Source organism: Callorhinchus milii, unplaced genomic scaffold (genome assembly GCF_018977255.1).
Source record: "Callorhinchus milii isolate IMCB2004 unplaced genomic scaffold, IMCB_Cmil_1.0 Scaffold4, whole genome shotgun sequence".
Taxonomy (NCBI): Eukaryota; Metazoa; Chordata; class Chondrichthyes; order Chimaeriformes; family Callorhinchidae; genus Callorhinchus; species Callorhinchus milii.
The window spans coordinates 1308516-1331874 of record NW_024704745.1 but is presented as its reverse complement, the minus strand read 5'-3'; the positions used below and the strand labels follow the sequence as shown (position 1 = coordinate 1331874).

The 23359-nt window shown below is 38.5% G+C and overlaps 1 protein-coding gene and 2 long non-coding RNA genes across 3 annotated transcripts; all 3 read right to left on the bottom strand.

Annotated features, from left to right (window-relative positions):
- Positions 1-246: 246 nt before the first annotated feature.
- Positions 247-3331, bottom strand: LOC103186746. The gene is made up of 2 exons (XR_488809.1): positions 3133-3331; positions 247-1019 (listed from the first exon to the last, which is right to left on the bottom strand). It is a non-coding gene; the product is annotated as an uncharacterized LOC103186746 (long non-coding RNA).
- An 86-nt stretch (positions 3332-3417) lies between these two features.
- Positions 3418-23359, bottom strand: LOC103186748. Its single transcript, XR_488810.2, has 4 exons — positions 23308-23359; positions 18982-19386; positions 15903-16025; positions 3418-4364 (listed from the first exon to the last, which is right to left on the bottom strand). It is a non-coding gene; the product is annotated as an uncharacterized LOC103186748 (long non-coding RNA).
- Positions 8287-11278, bottom strand: slc5a3b (solute carrier family 5 member 3b). Its single transcript, XM_007905957.2, has one exon. It carries the CDS (start codon positions 11276-11278, stop codon positions 9140-9142), a length of 2139 nt encoding a protein of 712 aa, XP_007904148.1. The 3' UTR covers positions 8287-9139.

Below are 23359 nucleotides of genomic sequence, written 5' to 3'. Positions count from 1 at the left end.
GGAGAAAAGAATAACTATCTCACCACACGTTTGCAGACCCATAAACAAATAATTGTGTTCATTTTATTCCGTGGGAACTTCAGACTGTGTACACGTTCTCTTTTTAAAAGTTGGATCCCGATAAAAGATACTGAAATTTAAAAAACGTCAAGACAATGGAAACTGTGAACTCTACATGCTTTTCTGTGATCCTTCCCAGCACTATATATGAGTGGGATTACACATTCATCTGAAAGCAGTACACCCACTACATATAATGGCCTATTTTACATGTTACTGAATATCAAAACACACAATATTTATTTTCAGAGCCTTTTTTGAGATAACAATCTCAGAACTAAGTGTGCAACTGAATTAGGAAGGAACTTTGATTCAGTTCAATATAAGGCAACTAGGAATAGCTTTCTAGAATACTCAGCTGTAAATTCTAATAGTGTTATAATTTTACTGGAATACAAAATGTGAACCAGACAATCAGGATACAGAAAAAAAGTAAAAATTAGATGAACACAATTATCTCTACAATCTTAACAATTTGAAGTGTACAGTACTTGATGTTCTGTTCACATACAAAGTATTACTTTGTCTAAAAGAAAGTATTTAAAAAAAACACCAGCAAACAATAGAACTGATTTCTGCATACAAAAACATTTTTACAATAAATTTTGAATTGGGTTTTAATTAGAATAAAGTACTCCATTAACACCTTACGTTTTCCCCTCTGTGCTTACAATTTAATTCTCTGTAGCAAAAATAACTGCACGCACTCGGAAAATGGATAATGCAAGCTCATCCTTTGGATATAAATGTGTGCTGATTAGTAGCTGGAGAGCCCACAGATATGTCCTGAATAAATCAGGAATTATTTGGTGATAAGCGGGATCTGTTTTGGGTACACAAAAACAAGGCAAAAGTGAGCCCTGGATCTGAATGTCATCCTTAGTCACTATTCCTCTTGTTCACAAGATCCACCACTACTTGTGGAAGGTTCCAAAATTGTCACAAATCTAATGTGCAGTCTGCGAAGAAACACAAAGTTTGTTTCTGTTGAGCATATCTGGGAAAATTGGGTCACTGAAATGCCTCAACTTGGAACAGTTAAACATGCAACAAGATTCTCGCCCATCCCTTCTATCTGATCGTGCACAATTTGAATCATAAAATGTTTCACAAAGGATTTTAATCTCAGGAAAGTGAATTCCTAATTAACCTTTGATGGTAATCCAAACAAACCATTCAGGATATCAACCTAATACTACAACCTACACCCGCACTAGTTGTATTTTGCACGTAGCATTTTCATGGTCCTAAAACGACTGCAATCATTGTGTCCGAGAATATTTGATCCCTCAATGCCTTCAACCCAATCTTTTGAAGTTTATCCTATTTTCCAAGAGCAACACCCCTTATCTATTTTGGGATAATCTTGCCCAAGGTTTTGCCTGAATTTGCAATCAAGGTTTAATTTAACTAACTTGCGTAAAATGTACCATCTCCAAGTCTATTGGTATTTTGAAGACCTGGACCACATTTTTTTTTTGCAATCTTTTCTCCCATGAAAACATTTGATTCAGCGAGTTACTCCCAAGCATCAGAATCATCTGAGAACCAATGTCCTATTGAAGAGGCGCAAGAAAACAGTCTATTCTCAACAGCTAAAACACACTGATTTACATTTGAACTACCTTTAGATGCAACCCCATCATTTTTTAGCCTCATCTGTTAACAGTTCGACATTGAATGAATATGTCCAATGAATGGTCAATAATCAAACCCAAATATTAAGTCTTTCATGTTTCATTTTAATAATAATAATCCTTGCATTTAATATAGCGCTTTTCACGTCTTCTTGTTGTTCTAGACGTCTCAAAGCGCTTTACAGAATATACTGTAAAGTGAATTGACCGTATATTTGTGGACGAACGCGGCAGCCAATTGTGCACAGCAGCGTCCCACAAACAGTTGTGGACTGAAAATGACCAATTTATTATTGTTTTGGTTTTGGAGGGATTATTATTAGGTGTGTAGAGTAAGGAAACTTGCCCAAGGTTTCGCCCTCTGCCTGGAATTGAACTCAGGTGTCGCTTGCAAAGCGAGTGCTCTAACCACTGAGCTACAGGACTCCACAATATATTTTGTATAGTACAAAAGCTCAGAACAGTCCCCTGCAAAGTATCACTGCTTACTGTCCCCAGAATCTTGACCAATTATATGAATCAAGATATTTTTCAACCCAAACGTCTAGTTTTAAAACTAGATCATAAATTCCACTTGGCTTTATCTTTTCTTTGAAAGCCTGAGATTGCAAATTTTCATCAGATGCCCCTGAAAATCCAAATAAATGTCATCCACTATATTACCCTTTTCAAACGATCCTTTAGTGGAAGTCAGGATCTCACAGAATCTCTGTGGTTTTGTAATTAAACTAAGCAGAGTCTAATATACTTTTTCCACTCATTCTTTGAAGATTCTGGGGATACCATCTACTGCAGGAGCCAAGCTGACATTTCATGGTTAAGAGTTTCTTCTTAACATGCTTTACTAACCTCAATACAATCATTCCCAACAGCTCAATGACTGTATTTTGAGGGTTTAAAGACCTCTGTAAAGCTTGAGTCCCATGGTAGGATCCTTCAAGTGATGTAATGCTAGGTCTGCTCTTTAAATCCAGCCTTGTCTACTTTGTACGTAGCATTACATAGCTTTTGATGCAGTCTTATCTTCCTCTTGTAATACTCATTTATGAACCAAATGGCCTCAAAAAATGTTGTCAAATTTCACATGTAATTTAGCAGTGATTAGGATCAACAAGCAGTTCAACACATCAATGAATGGTCCAGTCCTTTGCTGGGTGGAAAACTCATTGTGCAGACGACATCATCTCCCCATCAAGGATGATATTTAACCCACACATACCCACAATTTAATCACTCAAGTTGCATGTCAAGATTAATGAAGAACCTCAACCTAAACAATGGAGAATAGTTGATGATGCAATTCCTTCTGTACATTAAACTCAGTGAGCTTCTAAAACAGCTCTAGGTGGAATAATCCCCGTTTCCTGCAAACTGAAGCAAAATCTGTTAAGATTTTTACCAAATAGCTAAAGATACTCAATTTCTATGGAAGTACCTGCATGTTAGTCCACAAGTCACCAGCTGGTGTCGTCCTTTCAGCTCTGACCAACGCACCCATTTTATTACTGTCGTCAAAGAGATCTGTTGCATAGCAACATACAAGCCACTTAATTGTATCTGTAATTAAAGTCATTTCATGATTTGAAATATAACAACAGCAGCAACTAATTGCATTTATATAGCGCCTTCCACATCAGGAGGATGTCCCAAGCTGCTAGACGGTCAAGGTTTTGCACCCGAGCTGGGGGTTGGGATCAAAAGGGGTGGAGGGCAAGTGGAGGTGGGAGGATCATATATAAAATATAAAAATCAAATACAAACCTACAAATAGCAATATAAGTGAATTTGCCAGCTTTTAACCATTTAGCTCAATACATCGTTTGCGTGCAACAAAAAGCATCTGATGGTTTGCAAAAAGTACAGTAAAAAGGACAAACTGATTTTCAAAAGAATTGTCACAAGTAGCAAATATATTTTCCCATTATTTTCTAAATGGAGTCATAAGCGTATTAAACTCCATATATCTGTCTGTTAGTATCAAAATAACTTACATATTAAATAAGCTGCTACCTACCTCCAGAGAGGCAGGCCAAAACACCAATATTTCATGGGGGGCGGGAAGGGAAGGAAATGAGAAGTAACCCAAGTCTAAGGGGCTCAGTGCTCCAGATTTCACTAAAGCAGATGTTAAATTTAAATCATGTTGGGTAAGTAATAGCTAAGCATGTTGAACTATTTGTTTGAAATCAACAATATAGTGCCAGTTTCACACTTAATTCGAAGTATGTAGCACTGAGGGAATTGGCAAAGTACAGTACAAAGTTTATGTAAAAATAGCACTTTCATTTGGAGGGGCTAAAATATCAGTAACACCAACCAATTTAATGCACCAAACTTCAATTAGAAGTGGCCAGTCATTTTCTTATGAAGACAATGGCTAGGGATGGATATGAATTTTACTCTGGTTTTAAAAGTCAAGCAGCAACTTGATACTTTTTTTCAACATAAGGTCGACACAGTTGCAGCATCTCTTGATAATTAAACAATTTGGCCTTTAATTCTCATTAACCCTAGGATTCAATGAAAGTATAATAAAGCAATAACATTTCCATAATGAATATTGTGTTCAGTTGCATTGCCAGAGGGATAGGGTTTTTATGGATTAACGTGTAGCTTGGCTCTCAAAGTACTTCCCGGTGTGACTTCAGTCTCCACAAATTATTTCCCCTGAAAGTAAAAGAGATAGTGTTGTACTATGAAAAACAATCCTTCAAGGGAACACAAAATGTGCTGAGCCAATCAAACTCACTCTGGCATGTTAACTGCCAAAGATGCAACAAATTATTTTTGCTGTTCTTCACTTGACCGCATACAAAACAATGGTTGTATATGAAACACCTTAATTGCTCGGAACCATGTAACAAACAAAATGAGCTGTGATTCCACACCCAATCCCAAAGCAAAAGGAATATTACATACTTTCTGCAATCAGTTCATTAAGAACACATGCTGCTATGATTGTTTAAATGGGTTTTTACAAACTACATTCACTAGCATTTCATAGAAACTTAGAAGATACAGTTCAAAACTACACTTCATTTTCAAATTATATTATGCTGGTCAATCAGAATTTTTACTAGCAATCATCCAGATTGTAGAGAACCATTTTTGCTTATAGCAGGAATGTTTGACTGATTGTGAAATGTTAAGAGGATAACATTTCCAGAAATTTGGCAAAATATGGACTTTTTCTCAAGGTAAAGAGCTTGTTGTAAAACGTCAAAAATTCTTAAAACTCCAAATTTTGTGGGAATTGAAGTTAACAATTACATGGTCAATACTCTACTGGGGCAACGTGATAAAACAGGACACATGTATTTCGAGTTGTCATTAAAGTTGCTTGACTCAGGTCTCCTGTTATTCAGGCAAGAAGCATTTTCCTGAAAACAAATTAAAAATGTTTTTTTGCACATAGAACACAAAGCCATAATTCATCTTAAAATCAAAAATCACAAACTTGTAATACATAAATTGTTTACGCTATACCAAGAATCATCCAAAAATAGTGCTAGCAATTTGTCAACAGCTCTTTAACATTCTCTTACTGGAAATTGGTTTTCAATCCAAAACTTTGAAGAGATACAGGGCAACAACAAGAAAAAATACATTAGATGTTTTCCCCACTTGGTTTCATGTTACCATCTTTACTAAAGGTAGCTGAAAGAGTAATGGTGAAACATCACAACATGATCTAAGTACTTCCAACTCATTCATCTTTACTGTGCGTTATTGCTAATAGGCTATCAAGGCAAGTGTAAATGAACACACCTTACCCTCTGAACACTTTCACTACCAGTAGCAATCAGGGCTTTATTTTTCAGCCAGAACTAAATTGGGGGTTACTCAATTCCATACTTGTTTCAATATTTACACACAAAAATAACAAAGGAAGTGCTCCACCTTACCTGAGAACAATGCAATCTCCTCCAGAAAAAAACTGCATCTTACCAGTTCTCAGGCTGCCCCTGTATCATGGTGTAAAAGCCAAATCTGATGGTTGTATTGAACAGGTCAGATTATTCAGTGAGTTCTGCTTGGCTCACTGAATAATCAAATAAGTCCCATACAAAAAGATCTTATTGAACTCCCTGTGGACCTATGGACACCTAATTAAAAAGGAATTTGCATTCCCTCAGACTCAAATCAGACCTACCCAATAAGATTAAGACATCAATTTGACCAAAGAAAATATCCATAGTATGGTTAACCAAATGTAACTTTACTGTTAACCAGCACTTGAGAAACAACTCCATCCTCAAACAAACAAGTGACTAAATTGTGCAAACAGAAATGTGAATTATGACAAGATCGCCAATGTTACTCATTCCCAGAAAACAGGTTTCTACAGTCTCTACTCAGGTACCTCTTCCCTCAACCCAACTGGTACTATCCTTGTTCTCTTACACCACTTACTGTTTACAAACAAAGCCCAAGTAATAAATGATTCAAACTAAGATCAGCCAATTTACACAACATTACTTCCACCATTATTAGGGCACTCAGAGCGCAATGTATTTGCTTCCACACATTTTCAGATAAATTTACTAAATCGGAATTATCGCCTTTGTCACTATGAATAGAAATAAAAATTAGGATCTGATACAAATTATCTGCTAAGGATTTACAAACTGGACATCAAATATCAAGCTGATCAGACGGCACTGTCGAGGATTTTGAGACGTCCTCCCAAAGTGAAATGCACTATCGAAATGTAAATTATAGTGCATCAATATCACGACAGATTTGGATAAATAGGAATGCACCAATCTGATTTCTTGATTGGGAATATTCATCTATATAAATAATTAGTGTTATATATACTTACATGAATGTTTTACAGCTTTTTAAATTATATTCTATTAGTATTCTATTGCAGGCAGATACTAACTAAAATCTCAAGGGCTTTAACAGAAAAAGGAATAATTTATGATAAACTTTTGAACTCCATGGTCCTGTTTTGTGCTACATCCATTTAGCCATAAAGGCTGCAAATGATTCACCTTAATGCAGTCAAATGTATTCGCCAATGGTCTATGGTTAAGTGTTGAGTTTGCAATAAAACTCTGCTTCAAAATAATAAGATTGCTCATAGAAGCCACGAGAAAGCTGAAATCACCTTTCTTAACCCTAAAACAGATTTCAGAAGGTGAGAAATAATGTATACATATTCACAATTAAGTTTGGTTGTTAAATGTTTTTTTTCAATTTTTTTTAAAAAAACCAGCAAACACTCTCTAATAGGTAGGAACAACAATGCATTTATGTAGCGCCCTTCACGCGGGGTAGTGCTTGAATTACTATTCTTTCCCGGAGGAAAAACGTTTTGTGCGGCTCGTTGGAATTCATAACGCTGTACAGCAACTGAGTGTTTTCATGCGGTATAGGTGAAATTACTTACAATAATTATAGATAATGACAATAATTATAGTAAGAACCCAAGTCATATTTAAAAAGTTTCATATTAAAAATGGGTAGGTTATGCAGCTGTCCAATCTGCCTGCCACTCTTGCTCTACCATTTTATTAGTTGACTCTTTAGCTTTGTAATTCTAGTTTTCTCCATTCTTTCTCAGGTACTTATCTATCATTTATAGCAATAATAATCTTTTCATTTGATATAGCGCTTGTCACGTCTTCTAGACGTCTCAAAGGGCTTCACAGAATAGACTGTAAAGTGAATTGACTGTATATTTATGGGCGAAACGCAGCAGCCAATTGCACACAGCAGCGTTCCACCAACAGTCGTGGATTCAGTGAATACTTTTTTTTGTTTTTTTTCGCTTGAGAGATTATTCTCAGGCGTGTGGAGTAAGGAAACTTGCCCAAGGTTTCACCCTGCTGGGAACTAAATCCAGGTCTCTTGAGAGGCGAGTGCTCTAACCACTGAGCTACAAGAGTCCTGTAATTATTTAGCAAAAAAAATTCCACATCATTAACCTTTTGGGAAAATTAATTTTACGTTTACACAACCTCTTGCGTTAAGAAACATTTCTGGGTTTACTGTTAACTGGTTTATCTCAAATTCTAAGATTATGACCCTCCTGATGTTAGATATTCGTTCATCTACAAAGAGATGGTCAAAGAGAGGATCCACAATTATTAACTGATAGAAATATAAAACCAGTTTAAACAGAACACTGAAATACATTCAAGTTTAACTAACTGGGAGGGAAGCAGGTGATAATAATAATAATTTGGTCACTCACTCCACGACTGTATGTGTGCACGATTGGCTACCGTATTTCACCCACAAAATATACCATCGATTCACTTTACAGTATATTCTGTGAAGTAAGCTCTTTTGAGACGTCTCGAAGACGTGATAAGGCACTATATCAAATGCAGGGATTATCATTATTATAATAAAACAAGAGAAGGGCTCAAATTAGAAACTGTCTTGAAAATGTCACACTTTTAAATGCAAGAGAAAACAAATGGGATCATCAAGACATTAATAATAATCAAATAGGACGAACCAAAAAGATGCTAAACAATATTTGTTCTGGATTAGTTATTATCTGAGTATAAATTAACCATGTTAGCTGACTAGATTTTCAGAACCTGGAATAACACTGTCAGAAATCCATTTGTCAGAAGGGTTTTGCAAAATATTTACTACTAATTGCTTTGCATGCTTTTACTGAGAGTACAGCAATTATATTCTTCTAAAAAGATTGATATTTGTACAATATCTTAACAAGCTCTTACAGTATAGTATGCGTGAGGTTATTTTTCTGTGCTAAGAAGTCATTCCAATTTCTACATAATACAAAATACATCCATTGTTCTTCCAGTCTGGCACCTCCAACAAATCAGTATTTTGTGTTACAACAACTCTCTTCTGTGTACCATCAACAGTGCCAGTCATTCTTTTAGAGAATAAAGGCAGGTAGGAAAGTAGCAAAGAACCTGAGTCTATCATATAAAATAAATCGGTGATTAGAAAACAACTGTTGGTGATTGGAAAAGGTGTACCTTAAGTGTCCCTTAATGGGAATTACCAGTGTTTCAACAGCTAAAAACAAACTCTACACACATCTCTGGCTCACCCATTATTTTACAGAAAATTAACTACCTTGACTATAATGAGAAAACTCCAAAAAGCACAGAAAAACATTGAAGCTACCTAACATACATGATCAAACAGTGATACAATCATTTTCCTACAAAGGCTTCAAAGCTTAAATCAAACACAATACTGCTCCTTAAATTGAGCCAAACAAGACAACAACTAAATACTAAAACACTTTCCTACAAGCTATAAACAGGACTGACAATCCACAATGTAAATTTGCTATGACATAGATCCCAGGCTCCAAAGACCTCATTTAAGCCTGCTTTTTGATTTCTCAAAACAACATCAAAAACAATTACAACTTTGGGGGCTGGGATAAAGACTAGGAGAGAAAGGACATCAGTGTACCACATAACTCTACATCTATTTTATAAAGAGAAATAGATAAACATAAATATGCCAGTAGAACATACAATAACAAGTCCACTATTTAACAATAATTTAGTGTTTGGACTCTCCTGAAGCATTTGCAAACAAACAACTTCATCTTCTATAGAATGTTTTTCTACAGTCTTTTGCTCACTGTGACTTTTATAACCACAAAACCAATCAATAAATTTCCACCACTTGTTCCTCCCTTCCAATCGTTTCTCCTCTGTAGCAGTTTGGTCCCTTGGGATGGTTTCACTGCTCACGCAGCAGTCATTTGGTGTTTGGCCCTCGGAGTCACAAGTAGAGTTCAAGCATTTGGAATCGTCTTCCAGCATCAACGTAACCAATTCTGCTCTATCAACTACTGGAGACTGACCGCCTGATCTGCAGTTACCATTGGCATCACCTGCACCGCCATCGGATACGGTTTTGACTGTTAGTTTTTTGATTTCCACTTTCTGACACCTTTCTAGAATTTCTAAGTCTTTTAACGCCCAGAATGTGGTTGTCTGAATCAGCTCTCTTGATGGAGGAGGCGTTAGCAGGCTCACCACGACCGCCAAAAAGACAGTGATCCAAAATAGTGCAGCTGCCACGTACATGTAGTGAATGTTTTTGATAAAACTTGGTCTGGTGTCGGATACATCACAGTCAGGTATTCGATAAATAAAGGCAAGAATCAAGCGGGTGATTCCAAAAGCTGAGCCCACCAATCCTCCACAGAAAGCTCCCTGTTCGTTGCAGCGCTTCCAGAATACACCAAGGAGGAACAGGGCTGCCACGGGTGGTGTGAGGTAATCTGATACCTCTTGGATATAAAGGTACATCTGTCCTCCCTGCATCTCTACAATAATGGGGACCCAGGCAATACTCATGAATACCATGAACACAACAAAGAGACGGCCTACTGTCATGAGCTCTCGGGAGCTGGCAGTCTTTCGAATCATTTTGTAGATATCAAGTGTAAAAATAGTGCTGGCGCTGTTGAATATGGAATCTAAATCGCTCATTAAAGCTGCTATCATGACCGCCATCATGAGGCCACGGAGACCTACAGGCAAGATGCCCAAAACCAGACGTGGATAGGCAACGTTTGAGCAGCCTGCTCTGCTGCCACATACTTGCATGCAGTGCTCGGGATTAACGCAAACAACGTCATCGACAAAGAGAATCCTGGAAATCATGCCTGGAACCACTATAATAAACAAGGGTAAGAGCTTCAGAAAACCAGCCATCAATGTCGCTCCTTTAGCATGAGCAATGTTTTTTGCTGCCAAAACTCTCTGAACAATGACTTGATCTGCACACCAGTACCAAACAGATGCAGTCGTTTGACCTAACAGGAAGCCGGGCCACGGGACGTCCTCGTCAGATGGTTCACGCAAAATCTTTAAAGCATCTTCTTTCGGGTGGATATGACAAGTTTCCGAAGAACTTAAATTAAAAGAGGTTAAGATTGAAGTAACATTTGGGGAAGCCAGCATGTATCTGCGCCTGAGTTCCTCAAATCCTCCCACCTTTATCAGGCTGATAATCATCAATGTCAAAGCCCCCATAATCATCAGAACGGCCTGAATGGTATCTGTGTAGATGACAGCCACAAGACCTCCTGTGATGGTTAAAGCTGCAGTCATCCCAATCAGAATGATAACAGAGATGTACAGGTCCCATCCCAATGACTCCCGAATAAACAGTGCACCAGCGTACAAGTCAACAGAAAGCTTAGTGAAGACGTACAATAATAATGACAAGCTAGCAAAATAGATTTTGATTCTATTGCCACCAAAGCGTTTGGACAGGTACTCCGGCATGGTGTACACACCGGACCTGATGTAGACCGGGATGAAAACCCAACCCAAAAGCTGCAAAATTAATAGTGCATTGAGCTCCCAAGCGCCCACTGCAAATCCACTGGCAGCTCCAGATCCTGCTAACCCAATAAAGTGTTCACTGCCAATATTGCTCACAAACAGTGAAGCACCTACTGCCAACCAGTTCATAGAGCGTCCAGCAAGGAAGTATCCACTCACTGTACTTCTGTTGGACTTCCACATAGCAAAAAAGCCAATGCATATCACTAGGATAAAATACAATGCTACAACAGCTATGTCTGGGATTTCCATAGAGCCATGCATTTTCCACCGGTAGTTTTAATAATATTTTAAGATTACAGTAATGGATAAATAATTATCACACACGTTACTCAAATACTACAACAAAAAGCACAGTAGTAAAATACTTTATGTCCTTTGGTTTGCTGCCCTGACGGCAAATGGAGGCGTCCAGTTGTATATAGATACAGAAGTGACAACTAATATTTTATCTTGTTAACTTGACTTTTGACTATTTCTCATACTCTTTCTAGCAGCATTCCACAAGACTGTCAATGCTTAATATGTTGTTGTAGGATTTCTCAGCTGTTGCTGACAGTTCTAGCGAGGACTAGTTACAAGCCTGTAAAGACAACAAAGACAGAAAACAATGTTGATATTAGAATTCCCCTCATTGGGCTCATGCACACGTATATATATATCTATATAAAAAGGAAATAAAAAAACACTTTCAATGATAGCCAAACTAAAAAATTCATAATTGAGCGAATTCACTTTAAATGAAAAGGCAGAGTTTTGATGAACTCTATATTACCAATTACTGCTTACTCAACACCCTAACTTTGCATCTAAAGGAATATGTTAACATAAGAGTTTGAGGAATGAAAAGAGAATAAACAGATGGGGTTGATATAATGAATACACATCTTTAGGGCTGGTGGTTTATGCCAAATAAACCCGAGCAACCTCAAACACAGAAGTACAACATTGGAATTACAAAACTTGTAGATCAATTTATTTTGAATAATTTAACTATCGCTGGCATATGTTCCATTCATACAACACATTTGAAGTAATTTAAATTTTAAGAGTTTGTTTGCCATGTTTAAATAATATAATAATCCTTGCATTTGATATAGCACCTTATCACGTCTTCGAGACAACTCAAAGCGCTTCACAGTATATACTTTAAAGTGAATTGACTGTATATTTTGTGGGTGTGTGCTTACAATCCAGTGAAAGACTGTGAATGGGTATGTAGATGTCCAAAATCATAGTTATGTAGATTCTCAGAAGTTAAACAGAAAACCTTCCAATGAGAGGACTCAGGTTTGATTCCCAGACAGGGTGAAACGTTAGGCAAGTTTCCTTACTCCACATGCCTCTGTTTACCTAGCAGCAATTAGGAACCCAGTTGTTGGTCAATTCGCTTTTCTAGGGGTGATAATCCCTTCAAAAATATATCTTTTCTAATAATATGGTCACTGAATCCACCACTGTTTGTGGGACACTTCTTTGTGCAATTGGCTGCCACGTTTCACCCACCAAAATATATCGTCAATTCACTTTACAGTATATTCTGTGAAGTGCTTTGAGGCGTCTTGAAGACATGGTAAGGCGCTGCGTTAATTGCAAGGATTATTATCATCATTATTATATCAATGTAGTCAATCCACAAATAAATTATAATTATTGCCTCCTTATTGAGATTTTTTTAAATGTATCCTTATAACAAAAGCCACTGGTTGTTTTGGGTTGTATAAATATTATAAACCAAATAATTGCAAGAATAGAATGGATATGGATTTTTTTAAAGTTATACATAAAGTGGCTCAAATTAAACAGGTTATGTAGGAACAGAAAAATGCTCCACTTTGTAATTCAAGAGCAGAATAAACATTTGGTTGGCACACTTCTCAATGTTTCGCCCACAAAATATACAGTGAAGTTACTTTACAGTATATTCTGTGAAGGCGCTTTGAGACATCTCGAAGATGTGATAAGGCGTAATATCAAATGCAAGGATTATTATTTAAGTGACTTCATAAAGAATGTAAATAGAAGATTTTAATATTAAAGCAGGTATGAGGTTATACTTGCAAACCCATCAAGTAATTAGTGCATAGTACAAGTGGTTCACAGGATATGGAATTTGTACTCAAAGTGCAATGTTTACTGAAATAATTGTATTATCACAGCCCAAATTTCCAATCCTGTCAAATGAAATGTGAAAACAAAAATAAAGATGTTGGAAATCCAGTTAGTATACATTCTGTGAAATGCAAATTCCAGTTTAAACTTTCATTGCTCCCCTCAAGGACTCCAGTTCCTGGCCATATTAGTCAATGAAGCACATCTCAGCTATTTTACGATATTATGAATGAATAATTGACTTTGGTTTAGAGGCTCTAGTTATAAAATGACATAGTCTGATTAAGATTATATTTGTAAAATCCATTTGAGGTTGTAAATTTCTCCTGCCCACCTAACATTTTAACAATCTCTCCTGAAAAGCAACTTATTTCAGTCTCCAGATTATGTTTTGATACAACAAATGGATATAGCAAACATCTCTTTGAACATAATCTTTGGCAAAAATCAAAGAATTTTAAGTAAAGTTGAGGCCAGTATATTTTTGAAGGCACGGTTATTAGAATTAGTAAGTATATAAATGCACCATAATCACTGTGTTTGCCATTCATTATTTCGTAACGGCCTTGTTAGAATCCATCATCTTTTTGGTTATCACAATAAGTGAAATAAATCATTCATATACACTTATTTTCAAAGTGACATTCATTTAGAGATCCAACTTGAGGAAAGTTTGAGGTCATAAGATGAGAGGGTCAATGAAGCCCTACAGATACAGAAATCAGCACAGAGCAAAATTATATCAAATGAACAAACTTCATATACCAGAATGCATTTGTAAATGGTTCGTAGATCTACTTTTGCACATGCCAAAAAGAAACCACAAGTCTTCAATCAATGAGTGGAGGCGAGTACCTTAAAGTTACACAAGAAAAAATCGTAGACAGTACAGCTCACAACAAGCCATTCCAGTTTGGGTGGTGTTCAATCTCCACACGAGTGTCTCGTCTCATAACCACATGAGTACCTCATCCCACAACCACATGAGTGCCTCGTCCCATAATCCGGATTTTTCCCCATATCCTTCAACTCTATTCTCTCTTAACCATTTGTTTTGAAGGCGCACATGGTTGCCTCTCCAACGACTGACACTCCTACCACTCTCTGTCTCAAAACATGATTCCTAATCTCCATTATGGACCTCCTAATTCTGATTCTAAAACTACGTAAACGAATTAAGTTTTCCCTATGCACCTTATCTAAGCTTCCCATCACCTTATTACCCTCGATCATATCCCCTTTCCGCCTTCTGAATTCCAAGGAAAAAAGCCCCAGGTTTATTGAGCATTTCTCTATAACTGTAATGTTCTCTTCATTCCAGGCTCTACTGCCTTTCAGCGCCTTATCACCTTTCTTATAATGAGGAGTCCAAAATAAGTTTCACATACCTTATATCTCACATAATCTTCACATTTCAATACAAAACTTAAGTTGTTCTTTAAGAGCTTACCATTTGAAAAATGTATTGTTTACTGATTACTAAAGAAATCTTGATTCCAATACTTATCTCTAACCCTGCACTGTTATCTACCCACCCACAGGAAATAGACTGTTTGTATACTATTCACTGCACATAATGTACTAATATATTTTCATATATGCATTTCCTCTCCCTTTCTATACAAACAATCTTTTTAACCTTGTGCATAGCGTTGTCCCATAATCAGCCATGAATTGAATGACCAATCTTATCTGGAGGATTATTCCACAAAGAGAAACTCCCTTCTCTTTTTGAGTAGAGCGGTGGGATGGACTTTTATCGTCCATCTCAACAGACTGACGGGACCTCAGTTTTATTTTGCTTTTCATCTGAAGGTTGGCACACTAGGTCCCAAACTAGGAGCTAAATATAATTTAGCTAAATGTATATGTCGGAGCAGAATTTGTTTTCACTATAATGGGAGATTTCATTCTACTCTCCATCATTCTGTCAGACCACTCAATTTTTAAAACAGTGAAGGAAACTGGACAATAAGGATCATTAATAATACAAATACTTGGAGGTTACTTCACTAATTTTGAATATTTTCAAAAATAAAATAATCCATGAGGTCAGTTATCAAGACCATCTTATTCACTGGAGAGAAAGTTACAAAGAAAACGAATGCCTTTCAAAGTACCGTCAATTATTTACAGCATTATTATTATTAATAATATTTATTATTATTGCAAAACAGTTAAAGAAAAGCAGGACAATCAGTGATTTTATAATAAATCAACTTACCTTCATATCCAGGAAAAGATTAACACAATAATGAAATTATATTATTGAAACTGTATATTAAAATAATTTGTAAATGGCATAAGAAACTATTGCTAAAAGGAACAACTTTATAACTTTCGTGCACCACTTACCTACACAAACAGCAGGGAGAAAACACAGCACAACTCTGCTTCCTATTGAAACAAGATTCTAGCACTGTCAAAACATCACACTGTCTGAAACTGTTAACTTGATTTTGTATTTGTTAAGGATAAAATAGATTAACAAAACTTGCATTACTTTTGAATAATTTATAAAAGTATAAAAGTAGTTACATATACCGTGGAACATGATTAGCAAACTTATTTTATGGTGAATATTATGCTTTTTGTCTCAATTTACTTACCGTGTAAATGAATGGAACCACACAATTATAGTGAAATTCTCAGTTACTTTCTGGAAAATACAATCATTAACCTGCCATTGTTTATCTTGGAAAACACTGCAGGATAGATACAATTCATGAAATCAATGGAAAATTAGTTACCTCTGATTTTTTAATNAAAAACTCACCATCTTAGTTACTGCAGTTTTCTAAAGTGTGCATTGCAGTTCAGCTACGAAAAATGGGTCAATCTCAGGATCACAATCTTTCTGCAAAGTATGCAGTCAGTTTCAGTCAGTCTGGCACATAACCTAAAGTACAGCATGCAGCACATACTTATTAGAGTTTTGAACGTATCACTCCTTGAATCAACATCAATTTGAAGCTGAGCTGACTATTTCCTGTAATTGAACTTGAGGTCTCCTGCGTTATTCAGCCATTAGGCTCATTTAGTGTATCAATTGCAATATGGAATAGGAGATGAGAAAAAAAATCCCCCCACGCCAATTTAATGTTTTGAATATGCTGGTACTCTTATTTTAATCACAAATTGCTGTCACTTCTACCAGCACAAAAAAAAACTTTTCATTCGTGTGAGATAAAATGCAAGGATTATTATTATTAAAGTAGCTCAAAATGTTCTAAACTTTGAAAGAATAAAATATGCAGTTGTATTTCCAGCCATTTTTCATAACTTTAGTGAAAAAGCAGTAGCTGGATTCCTAGTGGAAAAAGTCTATACAATCACCAGGTAAAACTTACCAACTGTCCAGCGATATGGTAAACCTGGACTGTATAATGAAGAATGGGCTTGGAATGTTTATCACAAAGCAGAACACAGTACTTAGACTGCATTAGAGCTGTGAAGACAAGCTCTTGAAGTGGACAAGTCAACATTTACATAACAGTATGAAATACGAAGCAAACAACCAAATATTTGACTTTGTTTAAGATAAAGAGCCTGCAGCGCTACAACAATTTCTACATTGAACTTGGGCAAGTTTCCTTACTCGACACGCCTGATAATAATCCCTCAAGAAAAAAAACACAATAATAATTTGGTCACTTAATCCATGACACACGTTTTGTGGGTTACTGCCGTGCGTGATTAACTGCCGCGTTTCTCCCACAAATATACAGTCAATTCACTTTACAGTATATTCTGTGAAGCTTTGAGACGTGTCGAAGATGTGAAAAAGCTGTATATCAAATCATTGTATATTATTATTGTTTGCTAAACCTGTTGGGTCACAATTGGAATCCACTTATTAATTTAAGTTTTCCAAATATTAATTTCAAAAATAAAATATCCTGAAATAAAAAAAACTTGCAAATAAATTTTAATAAACAAACGACTCTCCGAAATACATTTGTACAACCGCAAAGATTAATAGATATTTGTGTGAAAATGTTCCTCCACTTGCTCAGTGACGTTTTGAAGACAGTGAAAGAAAAAGCAGAGGGATAGGATAGGAAATCGTTCAACATAAACAAGCTTATGTTATAGTGTGAGCTCACAAACAAATTGATGTACTCTGTCTGCATTGGTAACGATGATCTTAGAATAAGAGCAAGGCTGCAATTGGGTCGGACAGGAATAATAAATAGACATTAGAGCAAACATCTACGCCACCTGGTGGTTTAGGGAAAGGGAGCAGAAAAGATCCACACCCCCCACCAAGAACTTTGTGCAAATAAATCAGAAGAATAAAATTCTAGTTATCTTATTCTTTCTCTCTATCATGAATGTTTTCATCAATTCAAGCTAGCCAGCACGTCTGGTTTGGAAGCACAATAGAGATTGACTAAGGCTCTATTCTCCGATTCATTTTCCATTTTCCAAGGGAATGCATCGCTTTAGACTGCTGCAGAAAATCTCCCTTTAACATTAAAAGGGCAGCCTTGGGAAACTAAATGGGCCGCCTCTGCAGTCAACAAAGGCACAAAGAGATTTACAAGTATTTGAATAACCACCTTCCCCCACCCTGATATTTTTCCACCTCTCGTGGTACAAAGAGCTGTGAAAGCAAAGAAATGACCTTGGCATTTTACTGCTCATTGCAGAACAAAGCCAGACATAGAGAGAGGGAGAGAAGGATGTATTTTCTGGGTAGTTAGGGTGAAGCACTCACCCTCCGCATGGCTTTCATAATCAACGCTAGATCAGATCTAGGCATTTTGTGCTGTGCTATGAGGTCCTCGCTGTGCTGTTTCCAGTCAAATGTTTTTTGTGGTGTTTCTTATCCCCGCCTCCTAACATACATACGTCCTCGCCTGCCTTGCAAGAACCACTGGCAGCATTCCTCTTCCACCCACTCCCTCCCTGCTTAAAAGCACAGGGCTTTCTCAGGACATTAGCATCACTTTAAGGATTGCCTATTAAAATGGGCATTATTACCTCTCTAAAGCACCTATACCAAATAATAATAATAATCCTTGCATTCACTATAGCGCCTTCTTTCGTCGTTGAAACATCTCAAAGCGTTTCACAGAATATATTATAAAGTGGGTCATTTCTAGGCAAAATTTGTGTTCCTTTGACCCAGTTCCTGTTAAAAGCACAATATCCACCAGCAATCCACCATTGCTATAGCTCACCCCCCAAAATACAGTTGACTCTTAAATCAGATTTATGAAAAGCATAATCATGGTTAAAAAATCCATTTGTTAAATATAACAATTCCTAAAAAAAATTCCCCAAAAGCTGCATTATAATAATCCTGCACATTCCTGCACACCCAATATCCCAAAGACAGAGATGTCCAATTTACCTGGAAGATTGTTGGCCAGGACATTGGGAGAAACTCCTCTATCATTTATTCTTTAGTATCCACCCAAACTAACAGTCCGCACCTGTTTAACATCTCATATGAAGGACAGCACCTCCAACAATGCCTACAAAATCCAGCCAATTCACTTTACAGTATATTCTGTGAAGCGCTTTGAGATGTCTTAAAGATATGATAAACCACTATATCAAATGTAAGGATTATTATTCCTAATATAGTATTTCCCCAACACTCTATCCAGGACTGTGAACTCAAAATCCCCAATTTGCTCGTAAAAAGAATGGACTTGCACTCTGGTGCACATTTGAGGTTTAGAATTATTGCAGTTTATTGTGTTTTCTGAGCTAGATGCTCAGAAATGCACTAAATGTCTGACAAGTGCTCTATCTCTTCATTAAAGGCTGTTAGAAAATAATAAAATACCGATAGATTCTTGCAAATCTACAGGTGTGAAAGCAGCTTGTGCTGATTGACATACCTGGTTCCCTCTTAGCCAGCTGTTACATTAAGAAAATAAGATTAGCGCCCTTCCTGCTCCTGAGGAATGAGGATTGAACAAAGTTGCTTGTTGAAGTAGTCTTTGAGATGTAATCAAAGCTGGATGGTGACTAATTTCAGAATCAGCACTAGTTCATATCCAGGAATGCGTGTGTCCTGACGATGGTATTCCAGTCTTTAGTTTATAGCAAACATTCTCTCCCCTCTTGACCATCTAAAAGCATAAAAAAGCCACCACTATCCAGGAGAAAAAATGATGAAATCAGGATCAGTATTCAGGGCAGGAGCATTTTCAGATCTGTAGCATCATCAATATTTCCCTTTAATCCTTTTTGGGCTTTTCGTGGCCCATATTGCAGTCTTGGAAAGATGTCGGCAGTTACTCCTATGAACAGAAGGTTATTAGCAAGGCTATACATTTTAGTCTTTCATGACTAGTATGAGGTAAAATGTGAGGAAGCACAATTACAGTCTGTAGTGTCATTTCAGAGGAAAAACTTAAGGACGTGACTCAGGTAATAAAAGGACTGCAATTTGTTTCCATTGAGTACAATGGAAAAAAGTTCACTGGAGAGGGTGCAAAGGAGATTCACAAGGATGATCCCAGATCTGAGAGGTTATATCTATCAGGAAAGGCTGAACATGCTTCGGACTCCTTTCTCTTGAAAAGAGGAAGGTAAGCGATGACCTTATAGAGGTCTTTAAAATTATGAAAGGTTTTGATAGGGTAGACATAGGGAAGATGTTTCCACTTGTGGGGGAGACCAAAACCATATATCAATATAAAATAGTCACAAATAGATCAAATAGGGAAGTTAGAAGAAATTTCTTCACACCGAGAGGAGTGGGAATGTGGAACATGGTACCACAAGGAGTTGTTGAGGCAAACATCGCAGAAGTATCTAAGGGGAAGCTAGATAGGTACATGGGGGAAAAAGGTTATGCTTGAAGGCTTGGTTGAGGAAGGGCAGGAGGAGGCTCATTGTGGAACATTAACACCAGCATAGACCAGTTGGGCTGATTCTGTGCTGTACATTCTAATGTCTTGAGGAACTGTGGTCGCTGGGGGTTGGTGGGTGGAGTATATTTCAATTTTAATTGTTATGTTATTTTGTTGATTTGTATTTAGAGAAGTATGCATTACTGTAGGTTTGTTTCAAATTACTCTTCTTTTTGTCAATTTACAATAAAGCATTAATAATTAATTGCTCACTTGGAAGCCAATCTACTAAGCGCCCTAGTCTCTGCCGAAAGGATAAAGGAACTCTAGACACCTATCAACCTCATTTAGTTCCTGTGCAAAATAGTGTGCAAGTCTCAGTCAACCCACTTTCTGCCAACACTCTACTCCTGAAGAATGCGTTTCACAATATGGATATGAGGTATGAGATTAGTCTTCAAATACACAATTTGGGCCAACCTAATTGAAATTCTGTATTTAAAGACATTGTAATTTACAGACAGTGTCTATAAATTGACATTGGAAATCATAGATTTATAGAAATTCTAGCAGTGCATTCTACACTATTAGAATTTAAAGGGAAAATATTCAGCATTCTAACTTGGTATTAAATTTGTCAGCATGGTATCTAAAAATATTTGGGAAAAAAATGCCAGTTGGGTCAAATCTCACCGCACTTTTACCAAAAACTTTTACCTACTCATATCTAATGATGCAGTTATTATTGTTTTACACCTACATACCTATTCGAATGTTTAAGCATTCACTAAGTACTATTTGGCCACCTCTTTTTTTCATTTTCAGAGAAACCAGCCATGTTAATCATTTCAAAACAAATTAAGTCAAGGACAGCATTTTTTTTCCAACTCATAAAGTCTGAGTTATTTTTCTGCACTTGTTGCTTTCTATTTTAGCACAATTTATTGACATCTTTTGCCTTACGTAGAAAAAAAGCAATATAACATAATGGTAGAAAAGACTTATTTAGTCTAATATCAATAGCAAAAGAGCTATGGTATTATCTGGAAGACACCCATTTGAAAAATACGAATGCCTAATTTTCCAAGATGAGAAATGTTGTTTCGCATCAGGGATAGCAGAACTAGNTTTTTTTTGGCCATAGAGAAATAATTTTGTATTCACTCGTATTCACTTACTATGGGTAGTGTTCAGCTATAAGAAATTCCCAGGCTCTATCCTTACTTTACAACAACAACAACTTGCATTTATATGGCGCCCTTCATGGGGATTTACAAATTATGGTCATCCTACCTCCCCCCCCACCCTGTGTGTGTAGAAACATCGAGAATTGAGGCAAAGAGGAGGGGCATAAGGACATGGTGGGAGGGAACGTACGAAAACCTCGAAGAATTGATGGACGGTCAAGAAGGAATGTTATTGCAGGAGGGGAGGGACCGTATGGAAACTTCTAGAAGGAATGAAGGTGTAAGTGTAGAAACTTCTAGGAGGAGTGAAGGAGGAGGTGTGCAAACTTCGAGATGGAGGATGAGTAGTTGTGGAAACTTCTAGAAATAGTGATGGAGGAGGGAAGAGGTGTAGAAACTTCTAGAAGGAGTGATGGAGAAGGACTGTCGAGAAGCAGTGATGGAGGAGGGAAGAGGAGGTGCAGAGACTTCTAGAAGGAGTAATGGATGTGTGAAAACTTCTAGAGGGAGTGATGGAGAAGGGAAGAGGTGTGGAAACTTCCAGAAGGGATGATGGAGGAGGTGTGGAACTTCCAGAAGGGATGATGGAGGAGGTGTGGAAACTTCCAGAAGGGACGATGGAGGAGGCGGGGAAACTTCTAGAAAGAAGTGGTGGACGAGGCGTGGAAACTTCTAGAGGGAGTGATGGAGGAGGACCGTCGAGAAGGAGTGGAGGAGGAGGAGGACCGTCGAGAAGGAGTGGAGGAGGAGGAGGACCGTCGAGAAGGAGTGGAGGAGGAGGAGGACCGTCGAGAAGGAGTGGAGGAGGAGGAGGAGGGAGAGGAGGAGGGTGGCCGAGTAGGAGAATGCGGCAGCGACGCTCCGCCAAACAGGAAGGAAAAGGGGAGGACAATGTAAATCGGGTCAAATTAAACGAATCCGCCGTTTTCACACCTCGGCTCTCAACATAAAAAAGGGGACGAGGGGAAGGGGGGGGGCGAGGGGAAGGGGGGGGGAGAGGGGAAGGGGGGGGGCGAGGGGAAGGGGGGGGAGAGGGGAAGGGGGGGGCGAGGGGAAGAGGGGGGCGAGGGGAAGGGGGGGGCGAGGGGAAGGGGGGGGGCGAGGGGAAGGGGGGGGGGCGAGGGGAAGGGGGGGGCGAGGGGAAGGGGGGGGCGAGGGGAAGGGGGGGGGCGAGGGGAAGGGGGGGGGGCGAGGGGAAGGGGGGGGGGCGAGGGGAAGGGGGGGGGGCGAGGGGAAGGGGGGGGGGGGGGGGGGCGAGGGGAAGGGGGGGGGCGAGGGGAAGGGGGGGGGGGGGGGGCGAGAAAACGTTAGGATCCCGCGTCATGGGAGTCATCGGTCCACGGTTCCGCCTCCGATTAGCCCCCACACAGACAGACGGACAGTCAGTCAGTCAGTCAGACAGACACTAACGCTTCACGACGAGTGAGTGCGTGGTCGCCACAGGCGCTTTGAGACGCCTCGACCGCGTGGGGGGACGGGATGGGGGGGGGGGATGGGACGGGACGGGAGGGCGGGAAGTCGAACCGGCGCATCGAATGCGAGGCTTCTTGTTATCCCCATCAAAATAATTATTATTCTGATATCAAAGCGCAATTTATTTGGGGGGTTGGGGGGGGTTTGTCAATATCGTTGTCAATTATTATCTTTTTTTTTAATGAGGAATAATTTCCCTTTGGCCGATTTTCCTCCCTCCTTTTTTTTTGTTTATCTCTCTCCCTCCTCTTTATCCCTCTCTCCCTCCTTATTCGCCTCACTCCCTCCATCCCTCCTCCTTATTCGCCTCACTCCCTCCATCCCTCCTCCTTATTCGCCTCACTCCCTCCATCCCTCCTCCTTATTCGCCTCACTCCCTCCATCCCTCCTCCTTATTCGCCTCACTCCCTCCATCCCTCCTCCTTATTCGCCTCACTCCCTCCATCCCTCCTCCTTATTCGCCTCACTCACTCCCTCCATCCCTCCTCCTTATTCGCCTCACTCACTCCCTCCCTCCTCCTTATTCGCCTCACTCCCTCCCATCCCTCCTTCTTATTCGCCTCCCTCCCTCCATCCCTCCCCATCTGACTAACCTCTCCAACAAGAGGTGGGGGGGTTCAATAAACCGATCGATTAATTGATTGAGAAAGAAAAGAAGGAAAGAAAGAAAGACAGAAAGACAGACAGACAGCGTCGCCACACTCACCAGCCGCTGCTTTCTCTCCTCAGAGCCGCTCCGAACCGTTTGTTGTCTCTCG